The 14065-nt window shown below is 49.4% G+C and overlaps 1 protein-coding gene across 1 annotated transcript in view; it reads right to left on the reverse strand.

The window, feature by feature from the left end:
* CDC40 (cell division cycle 40) overlaps positions 1-14065 on the reverse strand; it is a 324684-nt gene that overhangs the window by 57457 nt on the left and 253162 nt on the right. The window contains exon 12 of the mRNA XM_069234621.1: positions 13413-13546. Within this exon, the coding sequence (XP_069090722.1) occupies positions 13413-13546 (134 nt within the window). The remainder of the gene's footprint in view (positions 1-13412; positions 13547-14065) is intronic.

Here is a 14065-nt window from a genome sequence, read left to right on the forward strand (position 1 = left end):
ACTTACACACAGATGTCAATACTTGTGCCTGGGCTTTCACTGATATGTGTATCTATTCATCATCACTGCAAATGTACGAATGAGGGGACCCCAAGAGTCTGACCAAACATCCACACATGCAGTGACATGGGAACTATGGCTATCACACAAGTTGCAGCCTGTATAGACAATTCTAAGTAGGCCAGGGAGAGAATAAGTAATTATCAGAGGATGCTTGCCCCGTGATGTTTTAATCAGAGCTCTGACAGCAGATGAGTTGAGGGGTGTCAGCTGTGGGAAGGAGGGGGTGGGGTGTAGGAAGGAGAAGGTAGAGGAGGATGGGTGGGGGGATTTTAGTAGACTACTATCCTAAATCTGTAATTCCTAGTCTGTGGTAGGTGTTTATTCGGGGTAAAACACACACACACACACACACACACACACACCCCTCAACCCTTAACCCTTAAGATCAATTCAACATCAGAGAGATGTTGGCTGTTCGAAAATTCAAGATATCTGACCTGACCAGCAACTCTGGTTTACAGTATGAGAGAACTGTATAAAGAAATAAACAGTTCAGCTGACTATGGCCAGAGGCTGAGATCTGAGTCATTTTAAGTGTACCCACCTTGCAAATCTACATACTGCCCAACATGGATTTTTAAGAAAAGTATACCAAAAATGAAACAGATTTTAGGGATTCTTGGGCTTCGTTAGCATACCCTTCAGAACAGCCAGTAAAGCTCAAGGCTTTCTAACAAATTCATTTGAAAGTTGTACTGCAAAAGGCATCATTCATTCCCCTTTTTCCCCCCAAAGGTTTCTTGGAAGGCTTGGGGGTCATCAAATGTCCCTCACGGATGTTGGTATCACTCAGGTAACTTAATAATAAGAATTATTATTTGGCATTGGTTACTAACCCAGCTCAAGGAGTAATCAGAACTTTTGTCAGGGAGAACTCTCAAGGTCATTAAAGTAGCCCAAGCTCAACCCTGGTCAGCCTCTTTCAAACACTCGCCCAGCTGGTATGACTCTAGATGCGCAGTTGAGTTTGCCAATCAGTCTCTGCAACTCGCTCAGTGTTGCCTCGTCTTTGCTGCACATTGCCCTTAGCTCCTCCCTTATCTCAGTGACCTTGGCCTCCTGCAGCCTGGATGTGCACGCTGAGTCCTGACCAATTCCCAGGAACACTAGTTTTGTGGCCGGACCTACAGTTTTGTCTGCCACTAGTGGCACTCCCAGTTCCTTAACTAGTAACTGGAAAGCCTTCAGGGTGTCCCCGCACTCCTCTGTCCCCGCCTGCCCCATGAATAGGAAACCGTTGAGGTTGTGCAGCTGGAATCCCAATGGGTGCTCTCAGTGCAGGACCCATTCCAGAAACATGCTGAAATGCTCAAAGACTGAACAGGATAATTGAGCATCCCATTGGCATTGCTTTGTCAAATTAAGTCTTTTAATTGAACTGAAAACTTAGCAGATGAAAACTGTCTGGGTGCACTGGGAGGAGTCGGAAGGTGTACTTGCGTGTGCGCTGCCCCAGCTTTCTGGACGCAAACTTGGCAGGGGCAGAGCCAACCTCATAACACTCCACTGTCCCTGTGAGGTGTAATGGCACGTCCCCTATTGGGGGGTTTAAACCATCACCTGGGTCCCCACTGGCACAGCCTTTTTCACACCAACCTAGGTACGCTTTTACTGTTTTTGGAAGGGGGGAGGAAGGGTATTCCCTCTTTTGATGGGCCTGCCTCTGTGACCCGGACTGGTAAAGCCGGTTCTTATGGGTCCCGGTGGCAGTTATGTTGCTGGCCCCAGACGCCCTCTTCAGGGGCAGCCTCTGCAAGTACTTGTCAAAACAATGCAACAGTGTGTCTTAAGCAATGGAGCTAAGGTCCTTGGAGGACCCTCAGCTCCTAAATGCTTAGTGCCTCTTTTCTGAACCTTGACAAGTGGATAAGCTGAAACACATTATGAGGTATCACAGAAATAGTAGCCATGCTACCAAGCACTTTTCTCCGTGAAGGGGTTACTCTTTCCACTTGCATACATTAAGTGAGATAACCACAATCTGTGAGGGTCACTGAACACTGTCTTGACATTGGCAAGGATGCTCAGAATTCGGTTTCAGAGGTTCTGGACTTACCTTTTGACACTTCTTTGAATGATGAAATCCAACACGATCTATGGCACTGGGTTGACTTTGTTCTGCATGCTAGTAAATTGTTCCAAAGGAACCTCATACCAATGGTAGCACAGAGCAAATATATGCAGTGGTCAACTGCATCAAATCCTCAGCTGCTTGACAGGCATGGTCTGAGGTCAGCACTTTGCAACACAATCAGACACAGATGATGGAAGAGAAGAATACAGAGGGGGAAAACTGCAACTTCTAAGAGAAAATAAAAGGGACTGCACCCAAACAGGAATCACTGAGCATGCACAAAGCAAGTTGGTTTCAACTGCATCAAATGGACTACATGAATCCCTTGAAATAAACTGTAGCGTTAAAGCACGCACTGGAGAATTTCTAGCCGGAGGAAACAGGAGGATGAGAAGTGAGAAATAACAACATTTGAGGTGATACAGACTGCCCCCTCACCCCCAGGGAATGAATTGAATGAGATAAAACCAGGTTTATATCAGTTGCTATAAACGATCAGCAGTATATATGTGCATGGTTTAAAGTGGGAGCTCTAAAGCATAAACCGCACATATGCACTGGAGGAAGATGAGAACAGTGAAAACGAGCTACATTTGAGAGAGTGGAAAACTAGCTATGTTGCGCATCCACACTGTGGAAGGAGCTCATGTCTCAATTGTATGCATAGTACCAGGCGTGAACTTTAAAATAACTCCGGTCCTACAACAGAGCTGCACAGTAGTCCGAACACAAGGCAATATTCTATTGACATATTACAAGTGTATGAAAGACAGTACATAAAAAATGATACTTACAACTTTTTCTTAAGTACAAAAATGGATTGAAACAATGTATGGGTTGTCTCTGTTAGAACTTTATTAAAAACAGTTTAAAAACAAACAGTTTTTAAGAGCCTGAAAAGAAATGCTGCAGTCGACAAAATGTCAACCGTCAACTCCCAGTGTAATTTCAAAGATCAACCTACATTAATTTACTCACACTGTCAGTCATCTAGGATCTCTGATGACACCACGCAATCTATGGCAGCTTTATTTATGCATAAAAAATATTAAGTAAAAATCCAACCCACTCATTAAAACCATGGCACAACTGTGTTTTAAAGTTCAAACTAAATGGCTGCTGGCCAAGAAAGTATTTATAAAATACCCTAAATTACAATTACTTTCTGTCACCTACTTTGAAACTCGGTCCCATTATAAAATCTTTATAATCTTTATACTTTAGAAAATAAAGACTGCATATTTTGATCACTGGCTTTTCAAATTAGCGAATAATACATTCACAATCTTTTTTTCATTTTTAAATTCGAGCAGGACATGTATTCAAGCAATAATTAAAAGTAGCAGATGGATATGCAATCTGGTTAGATAAGGTTCTGCAAAAAGGAAGTTAAAATATGGCATTAACTCAATTAGTATTTCTGCTGAACATTTAATGCTTGCTGTGCTGCTAATTGGTCTTGGAGACCAACAAAATTTAAGTCCACATACCTCCGAGAAAACCAAACAAAAGATATATAAATTGGTCTACTATTTTTTCAGTTTATACGGCAAAGCCCAATTAAACCGCACAGTGTGAAAGTTTGGCGTTATAACCCGAAAACATCAACATGTTATCATGTTTGCGCTCTCATCCAATTAAGCCAATGGTGAGTTACAGTGTGCCAAGCTCTGGCAGCTATCAAGACTCGGCGCATTGTGCACTCAGCAGTACCCACCAGCCTGGTGACAGTTTCCTCTGCTCTTATTACTCTCAACCTTCGTAAACTATGGCAGAGGGCTTACGATGCTGCTGCACTACCTAGTAACAAGTGATCACTGCTACCAGTGCACCCGACAACAAAAGCTGCAATGTCCAGCCACCAGGCAAATGGTAGGAAATGAAAGTCAACTAGATGATGTAACCGTGCAGGAAAATGCAGTGGGGACCTTCAAATCTGTTCAGGGTCAAGTTTTCAAAGCCAGAGTATCACTAACAAGATGGGGGCACAAGATACTCCAATGCAGATCACAGAAGGAATGACTAAGAGAGAAAATGTCTTCGTGCTCTACCAGGAGATTACTCGGCCATTTACTACAGAAATATAAAATTGGGAGTCCAGGCCACAACCACAGCAGGGCGGAGGAGCTGCATAGGTTTCCTGTGCTCTGCTCTCCTGCAAGACTGAAACATCTCTTAGCTCTGCAGCCTTCTTTGGAAAGATTTTCCGAGGCACCATCTCCCTCATTCCACGTGACACTGAAGAGTTCACAAAAAACAACTGCTGTCTTAAGACCAAATGATGCGGGAACAATAACTTAAGAGACTTTGAAGATACATTTTTGTAGATATTTTTTTTTTTTTTTTTTTTTACAAAAGTGGATGGGGCACGCACAGATCTAGAGGTTGTCTTAAATCCTGTGTATTTTTAACACATATACAAAGTGCCGCAAAACAATACTTTTGACAACGTACAAGGAAACAGATTTCACAGTAAAATTGTTAATGAGTTTACCCAAGTTCGCATTATACCACTAGAGACAGGACAGAGTGCAAATTGAATTACTAAGCATGCTTCCAAAAAAATACAAAATCAAAGCAGATTTGTTCATGCCAGCTAGTTGCAGGGGCAATGACAAATCTGAAGCAGCAGAGGAGGGGGTAAGCCAAGAAAGGATTGACCCTTGACCCTGTCTCGAGTCAACTGTCAGGCTTGGACGTTGCTGCATGTGGCTCAGATCCATATTTTAGCTAGAACATGCACACCTGGCACTGCCCGGATTCACTAAGTAATACAGTTCTTGGAACCCAAAAATCTGATAAATGCAGGACAGCTTATCAAATATCAAAAATCTGCTTTTTTGCTTTACGTACAAATGTGTAAATTAATGTCCCTTCGTAGCTAGTTTCACGTCGCAATTAGGGGTGTGCAATTCCTACCACCAAACTCTCCGAACATACTGGTCAAGGGCAACAGGTTTTCATGGTTTTGTCACACGCCCAGTCCCTGCAGCACAAATAATTTCCCTTCCAGTTTACAGTACCACAGTATGGAACTGAGAAAGAAGGTTTTTTGCAACTAAGGCAGTATTCATAGCAATATGGATAAGTTGTACAATCTTATATGCAGGCAGTGCTGGAATGGACTTTCAGGCGGTCTGATGGTGACAGGTGGACCGGTTTTAAAGGGTCAGGATATGATCATTTTTGTTCATCTCGTGGGCCATGATGGGACCCAAAATCAGACCACACACTGCCCATTTCAAGCGGGTCCATCTGGCACTGCCAGTCCAACCCTGCATATAGGGTTGTTTAATGCAAAGCCTTTACAGTTGAAATACAGTGAGCTGCGAGTTCAGCTTACACTATTGACAATGGTTTCTTTTTAAAACCTAGACCTGGGCTAAATGTTACATGGCTATAATATTGCATAATTTCAGTTATGTTATATACTCGTATGCCAAGTTCACGAAAGTCCGTTATTACAGCATATGGTATCACAGCATGCGGTTTGGAAATAATTTAGAACAAACACAAAGACTCTACACAAATGACAAAAACACGAGCAACTGCCTTTTGCAGCAGGTGCTGGAAAGGTACACAGGTGAGTGGAACCTCCAAAACATCAGTCACTAAATTCAAACTGAAAGCTCTCCAACAGACCCCCTTTAAAAACTACTTGAGGTAGAAAATTGAACTAGGGCGACGCCTAGAAGGGAATGGAGCTCAGAGAATGTTCACCTCTTTGGATGTCATGTGAATTGTTCTCAACAAGCAAAATAAATGCGCTACTGAACGGAAACACTTTTATATCCTTTCAGACATGTTAATGTCGTTTACTGCTATTCTAAATAGCTCTTGACATCTCAGCCTCAAACACAGACAAGGATTCAAGCAAGTGAATCTACAAATCAAATCAAATCAAATCATTAACATTTATAAAGCGCGCTACTCACCCGTGAGGGTCTCAAGGCGCTAGGGGGAAGGGGTTACTGCTGCTCGAAGAGCCAGGTCTTGAGGAGTCTCCGGAATGCAGAGTGGTCCTGAGGATGGTGGGGAGGGTGTTCCATGTCTTGGCCGCCAGGTAGGAGAAGGACCTCCCACCCGCCGTGGAGCGGCGGATGCGAGGGACGGCAGTTAGAGCGAGGCTGGTGGAGCGGAGAAGACGGGTGGGAGCGTAGAAGCTGAGGCGACGGTTGAGGTATTCTGGTCCCTTGTTGTGGAGGGCTTTGTGTGCGTGGGTGAGGAGACGGAAGGTGATCCTTTTGCGGACGGGAAGCCAGTGCAGGTGCCTCAGGTGGGCGGAGATGTGGCTGTTGCGGGGTATGTCGAGGATGAGGCGGGCGGAGGCGTTTTGAATTCGTTGCAGACGTTTCTGGAGTTTTGCGGTGGTCCCAGCGTAAAGGGTGTTGCCGTAGTCCAGGTGGCTAGTGACGAGGGTGTGGGTCACGGTCTTTCTGGTGTCGGCGGGGATCCAGCGGAAGATCTTCCGGAGCATGCGGAGGGTGAGGAAGCAGGAGGATACGGCGTTGACTTGTTTGGTCATGGTGAGAAGTGGGTCCAAGATGAAGCCGAGGTTGCGTGCGTGGTCTGAGGGGGTCGGTGCGGTGCCAAGGGCCGTGGGCCACCAGGAGTCGTCCCAGGCGGTCGGGGTGTTACCGAGGATGAGGACTTCCGTTTTGTCTGAGTTCAGTTTCAGACGGCTGAGTTTCATCCAATCTGCGACGTCCTTCATTCCATCTTGCAGGTTGGTCTTTGCGCTGGTGTGGTCCTTGGTGAGTTGAGTGTCGTCGGCGTAGGAGGTGATGATGATGCTGTGTTTGCGTACGATGTCGGCGAGGGGGCTCATGTAGACTTTGAAGAGTGTCGGGCTGAGCGAGGAGCCTTGTGGGACGCCGCAAATGATCTCGGTGGGGTCTGAGCGAAAAGGAGGGAGGTAGACTCTTTGAGAGCGGTTGGAGAGGAAGGAGGCGATCCAGTCCAGGGCCTGGCCTTGGATCCCGGTGGAGCGGAGGCGGGTTATTAGGGTGCAGTGACAGACGGTGTCAAAGGCAGCCGAGAGGTCGAGGAGGATGAGGGCGACTGTTTCACCGTTGTCCATCAGGGTTCTGATGTCGTCTGTGACTGAGATGAGGGCGGTTTCAGTGCTGTGGTTGGCTCGGAATCCGGATTGAGAGGGGTCGAGAAGGTTGTTGTCTTCAAGGAAGTTGGTAAGCTGCGTGTTGACGGTCTTCTCTATGACTTTGGCAGGGAAGGGGAGGAGCGAGATGGGGCGGAAGTTCTTCAGGTCGCTTGGGTCAGCCGTAGGTTTCTTCAGTAGGGCGTTGACTTCAGCGTGTTTCCAGCTCTTGGGGAAGGTGGCAGAACAAAACGAGGAGTTGATGATGGTCTGGAGGTGCGGGGCGATGATGTCGTCAGCTTTATTGAAGATGAAGTGTGGGCAGGGGTCCGAGGGGGCACCGGAGTGGATTGAGTTCATGGTGGTTTTGGTCTCTTCTGTGTTGATGTGGGTCCAGGCGTTGAGGGTGATGGCTGGGGGTGTGGGTTCAGTGGTGGCCGGCTGGGTCTGGTGTCCGAAGCTGTCGTGTAGGTCGGTGATCTTACGATGGAAGAAGGTGTCGAGGGAGTTACACAGGTCTTGTGAGGGCGTGATGGCGTTGGGGTTGGAGAGCTCTTTTACGATGTTGAAGAGTTCTCTGCTGTTGTGGCTGTTTTTTTCCAGTCTGTCTGTGAAGAAATTCCTTTTGGCTGCGCGGATCAGGTGGTGTTCGCGGGTAGCGTTCATGAGGGCAGTCATGTTGTCTGCGGTGTGGTCCTTACACCAGGCTTTCTCGAGGGTACGACAAGTTTTCTTTGATTCCTTAAGGGTGTCAGAGAACCAGAGAGGTTTTTTGGTGTTGGACTGTCTTGGAGGGCGTCTGAGGGGAGCGAGGTTGTCTGCGCAGTTGGTGATCCAGTTCGTGAGGCTGAGGGCTGCGTCGTTGGGGTTGGCGGAGAAGGTGGGTTGGTTGTCGAGCGTGGAGAAGAGCTGTTCTTCGGGGATTTTGTTCCACTGTCGACGAGGGATGGGTTGAGTGCGGAGGTGGCGAGTCTTGCGTCGGAAGGTGAAGTGGACACAACTGTGGTCGGTCCAGTGTAGAGCGGAGGCGTGGCTGAAGAAAACGTGTTTGCTGGCGGAGAAGATGGGGTCGAGCGTGTGTCCGGCGATGTGGGTGGGGGTGTTCACCAGTTGCTTGAGGCCGAGGTTGTCGAGCAGGGCGGTGGTGTTGGGGTCGTTGTTCTGTTCTAGATGGAAGTTGAGGTCGCCGAGGAGGATGTAGTCTGGCGAGGCGAGGGCGTGCGGGGAGATGAAGTCGGTGATGGAGTCCCTGAAGAGGGCGCGCGGTCCGGGGGGACGGTAGATGAGGGATCCTCTGAGGGTGGTCCTGGGGTCTGTGCGGATCTGGAAGTGCAGGTGTTCGGCGGCGAGGGGGGTATCTTCGGTGGAGGTGGTGACGCTGATGGAGTCTTTGAAGACGATGGCGATTCCTCCTCCTACTTGGTTGGTGCGGTCTTTCCTGGAAATCTTGTAGCCTTCGGGGATGGCTATGGCGATGTCGGGGGCCAAAGAGGCGTTCATCCAGGTCTCAGTGATGAAGGCGACGTCTGGTGCGGTGGAGTCCAGGAGGTCCCAGAGTTCAACGGCGTGCTTGTGGACGGATCGAGGGTTGATCAGGATGCATTGGAGGTGGTTGATGGCGCGTGGGCTGGTGGTCGTGGTTGTTTCGTGGTGGAAGGTAAGTTTGCAGGTGTGACATGCAAAGGGTCCGTGGATACGTTTCGGGTTAGCTTGGACGCAGGTACTGGAGCGCCCTGGGTTGAGGGCGTGGAGGGTGATGGGGTCGTAGCGGTGCAGCGGGGTTTGGGAGTGCTGAGGGCCAGGGGTCGTGGCGCTGGGCGCGGGCCAGGCGCGGACGGGCGCAGACGGGCTTGCCTTTGGTGCGCCTTTGGCGACCCAGCGGCGCGGAGGGGGGGAGGGGTCAGCTGGGGGCGGGGGACGGGAGTGGGGCGACGAATGGGAGCTGGTGGGGCAGGGGAGTGCAGGAGGTGGCGGCGGGAAAGCGGAGGGAGGGGGGACAGGTAGAGGGGAGAAAAGATGGGGGAGGGGGGTTATAGAGGTGGAGGTGGGTGAGGGTGAGAGGTAGAAGATAGATTAGGGTGTGGGTGAGAGATAGAGTGAAAGGATAGGAAGATAGGGGGGGTTACAGAGGAGGTGGCGAGTGAGGGGGAAAGATAGAGAGATAGGTAGATAGAGCGATAGGTAGATGGGGGCGTTACAGAGGGGGTGGCGAGTTAGGGAGGTCAGGGAGACGAGACAGGAGCAGGAGGGCAGACGCGGGAAGAACCAAGCAGAAGGTAAAAGAAGAGGAGGAGCAGAAGAGGGAAGAGCAGAAGACAGAAGATCACAGAAGAAGGTAAAGAAGAAGAGGAGCGGAAGATCAGAAGACAGAACACAGAAGAAGGTAAAGAAGAAGAGGAGCCGAAGATCAGAAGAACACAGAAGAAGGTAAAGAAGAAGAGGAGCGGAAGAGCAGAAGAGAGAAGAACACAGAAGAAGGTAAAGAAGAAGAGGAGCGACGAGCAGCCGAGTGAAGAGCCAAGAAGAGGGACACAGAAGAAGAAAGCACACGCAGGTCGCGGTGCAAAGGAGAGAGAAAGAAGCACACAGAAGAAGAACACAGATGAAGACAGAAGACGGGGAGCAGGAAAGCAAGAAGAGTACAGATGAAGAATACAGTAGAAGAGCACAGAGGAAGAACAGAGATGAAGAAAAGAAGCAGGAGAGGAGGTGAGTAGCGCGGGGCAGGGCGAGGGGCTGGGCGGTGGGGGGGGGGTACTTACTGTGAATTCGCTGGGCTTGCTAGGAGGTCTCAGGAGCCTGGGCTGGTGGAGCTGCAGCGGCAGGGGGAGCGACCTACCCTTGGGTCAAGGGTCGCTAAGTCTGTCGCGCAGCGGCCGCCATAAGAGGGAGGAGGGGGGGAGGGGGTCAGCTGGGGGCATGGGACGGGAGTGGGGCGAAGAATGGGAGCTGGGGGGGCTGGGGCCTGCAGGAGGTAGCGGAGGGAGGGGGGACAGGTAGAGGGGAGAAAAGATGGGGGAGGGGGGGGTTAAGGGTGGCAAGGAGTTTAGGAGGAAAGTTAGGAGGAAAGTTAGGAAGATAGGGGAGGGGGGTTATAGAGGTGGAGGGGGGTTATAGAGGTGGAGGTGGGTGAGGGTGAGAGGTAGAAGATAGATTAGGGTGAGAGATAGAGTGAAAGGATAGGAAGATAGGGGGGTTACAGAGGAGGTGGTGAGTGAGGGGGAAAGATAGAGAGATAGGTAGATAGAGCGATAGGTAGATAGAGCGATAGGTAGATGGGGGCGTTACAGAGGGGGTGGCGAGTGAGGGAGGTCAGGGAGACGAGACAGGAGCAGGAGGGCAGACGCGGGAAGAACCAAGCAGAAGGTAAAAGAAGAAGAGGAGCGGAAGAGCAGAAGAGAGAAGAACACAGAAGAAGGTAAAGAAGAAGAGGAGCGACGAGCAGCAGAGTGAAGAGCCAAGAAGAGGGACACAGAAGAAGAAAGCACACGCAGGTCGCGGTGCAAAGGAGAGAGAAAGAAGCACACAGAAGAAAAACACAGATGAAGACAGAGAGCAGGAAAGCAAGAAGAGTACAGATGAAGAATACAGAAGAAGAGCACAGAGGAAGAACAGAGATGAAGAAAAGAAGCAGGAGAGGAGGTGAGTAGCGCGGGGCAGGGCGAGGGGCTGGGCGGTGGGGGGGGGTACTTACTGTGAATTCGCTGGGCTTGCTAGGAGGTCTCAGGAGCCTGGGCTGGTGGAGCTGCAGCGGCAGGGGGAGCGACCTACCCTTGGGTCAAGGGTCGCTAAGTCTGTCGCGCAGCGGCCGCCATAAGAGGGAGGAGGGGGGGAGGGGGTCAGCTGGGGGCATGGGACGGGAGTGGGGCGAAGAATGGGAGCTGGGGGGGCTGGGGCCTGCAGGAGGTAGCGGAGGGAGGGGGGACAGGTAGAGGGGAGAAAAGATGGGGGAGGGGGGGGGTTAAGGGTGGCAAGGAGTTTAGGAGGAAAGTTAGGAGGAAAGTTAGGAAGATAGGGGAGGGGGGTTATAGAGGTGGAGGGGGGTTATAGAGGTGGAGGTGGGTGAGGGTGAGAGGTAGAAGATAGATTAGGGTGAGAGATAGAGTGAAAGGATAGGAAGATAGGGGGGTTACAGAGGAGGTGGTGAGTGAGGGGGAAAGATAGAGAGATAGGTAGATAGAGCGATAGGTAGATAGAGCGATAGGTAGATGGGGGCGTTACAGAGGGGGTGGCGAGTGAGGGAGGTCAGGGAGACGAGACAGGAGCAGGAGGGCAGACGCGGGAAGAACCAAGCAGAAGGTAAAAGAAGAAGAGGAGCGGAAGAGCAGAAGAGAGAAGAACACAGAAGAAGGTAAAGAAGAAGAGGAGCGACGAGCAGCAGAGTGAAGAGCCAAGAAGAGGGACACAGAAGAAGAAAGCACACGCAGGTCGCGGTGCAAAGGAGAGAGAAAGAAGCACACAGAAGAAAAACACAGATGAAGACAGAGAGCAGGAAAGCAAGAAGAGTACAGATGAAGAATACAGAAGAAGAGCACAGAGGAAGAACAGAGATGAAGAAAAGAAGCAGGAGAGGAGGTGAGTAGCGCGGGGCAGGGCGAGGGGCTGGGCGGTGGGGGGGGGTACTTACTGTGAATTCGCTGGGCTTGCTAGGAGGTCTCAGGAGCCTGGGCTGGTGGAGCTGCAGCGGCAGGGGGAGCGACCTACCCTTGGGTCAAGGGTCGCTAAGTCTGTCGCGCAGCGGCCGCCATAAGAGGGAGGAGGGGGGGAGGGGGTCAGCTGGGGGCATGGGACGGGAGTGGGGCGAAGAATGGGAGCTGGGGGGGCTGGGGCCTGCAGGAGGTGGCGGCGGGAAAGCGGAGGGAGGGGGGACAGGTAGAGGGGAGAAAAGATGGGGGAGGGGGGGTTAAGGGTGGCAAGGAGTTTAGGAGGAAAGTTAGGAGGAAAGTTAGGAAGATAGGGGAGGGGGGGTTATAGAGGTGGAGGGGGGTTATAGAGGTGGAGGTGGGTGAGGGTGAGAGGTAGAAGATAGATTAGGGTGAGGGTGAGAGATAGAGTGAAAGGATAGGAAGATAGGGGGGTTACAGAGGAGGTGGTGAGTGAGGGGGAAAGATAGAGAGATAGGTAGATAGAGCGATAGGTAGATAGAGCGATAGGTAGATGGGGGCGTTACAGAGGGGGTGGCGAGTGAGGGAGGTCAGGGAGACGAGACAGGAGCAGGAGGGCAGACGCGGGAAGAACCAAGCAGAAGGTAAAAGAAGAAGAGGAGCGGAAGAGCAGAAGAGAGAAGAACACAGAAGAAGGTAAAGAAGAAGAGGAGCGACGAGCAGCAGAGTGAAGAGCCAAGAAGAGGGACACAGAAGAAGAAAGCACACGCAGGTCGCGGTGCAAAGGAGAGAGAAAGAAGCACACAGAAGAAAAACACAGATGAAGACAGAAGACGGGGAGCAGGAAAGCAAGAAGAGTACAGATGAAGAATACAGAAGAAGAGCACAGAGGAAGAACAGAGATGAAGAAAAGAAGCAGGAGAGGAGGTGAGTAGCGCGGGGCAGGGCGAGGGGCTGGGCAGTGGGGGGGGGGGGGGGGTACTTACTGTGAATTCGCTGGGCTTCCTAGGAGGTCTCAGGAGCCTGGGCTGGTGGAGCTGCAGTGGCAGGGGGAGCGACCTACCCTTGGGTCAAGAGCTAAACCTGGAGAACATGGCTTCCAATGGAGTTACAGTGACTACATGTTTAATCATAGGCAAACGCACGTAGGCTTATATGTAAAATACTCAGTGGCTGGTTCGCTCTCAGACCCCAATTAAATTAAACAGAAAACTGGACACTCACATTTGAATGTTTAACAATCGGGAATCAGAAATTAACTAATGAGAACCATGAAATTGCAAAATATTAATATTGCCTATCTACATGGTTATCTACAGTACGCAGAAAGCATCAAACAAGGAATGAAGCAAAATATGTAACTATATTAGTTATTACTATCATTATTATTATTATTATTATGTTGGCTTACAAATCACAACTCTAAAAGGTTTCTGCAAAGTACCAGATTCAAACAAATATTTATCCAAAATCAGGTATAAGATAGTAAGTACAATGACTTCACGTAGTTATAAACTTCTGAACCAATGTGGCTATATCAAATTGCAATCTCTACTTAAGAGGTAAACCTTACCATTCCCAGACTCGCAGACTCTTGTCATCAGATGTACTCACAAAGCGCCTGTTTTCATCCACAAAAGTGATGGTGTTGACAGCTCCCAGGTGCCGATCATATTCCTGCACAATCTCCCCGCTTCGAATATCCCACTGAATAACATGAAAAAAGAAAAAGAAGAAATCTTCATGTCATGACAGTTTGGCATGTGGCTCAAAAATTTAACAGAAGCTTTTGAGAAAAACATCGTAAAGTGTCCATGAAATTCATTCTTCTGAACATGTTAAGACAACAAGGGCAATTAAAGGTAAACCGTTAGTTTCCCAATACATGGAAAAAAGATTGCATTTGCAGAGATTACAAATCACATTTTAAGGCTTTTCGGAAGATACAAAGAGATCACAAACATTTTACATTATCACTGAAGACAGAATAGCACTGCATGTGGAATCCCTCCGACTTATGTTGCTCAAAGTGTAAAACCATGCAAGATGTCAACAGAATTTCAGAACAGCTAACCAAGTCACCTACACTATTGCAATTCACACAACATGCTCAATTTACAGATTCTTCTTCTTCTTACAATACTTCCTGGCAGCGGACCGGATCCAGAAAACTTTTCCCACAGCATTGGTTTCATGTGCTGCTAGGTGGCATTGTGCAGCTCTTCT

Source organism: Pleurodeles waltl, chromosome 5 (assembly GCF_031143425.1).
Source record: "Pleurodeles waltl isolate 20211129_DDA chromosome 5, aPleWal1.hap1.20221129, whole genome shotgun sequence".
Lineage (NCBI taxonomy): Eukaryota > Metazoa > Chordata > Amphibia > Caudata > Salamandridae > Pleurodeles > Pleurodeles waltl.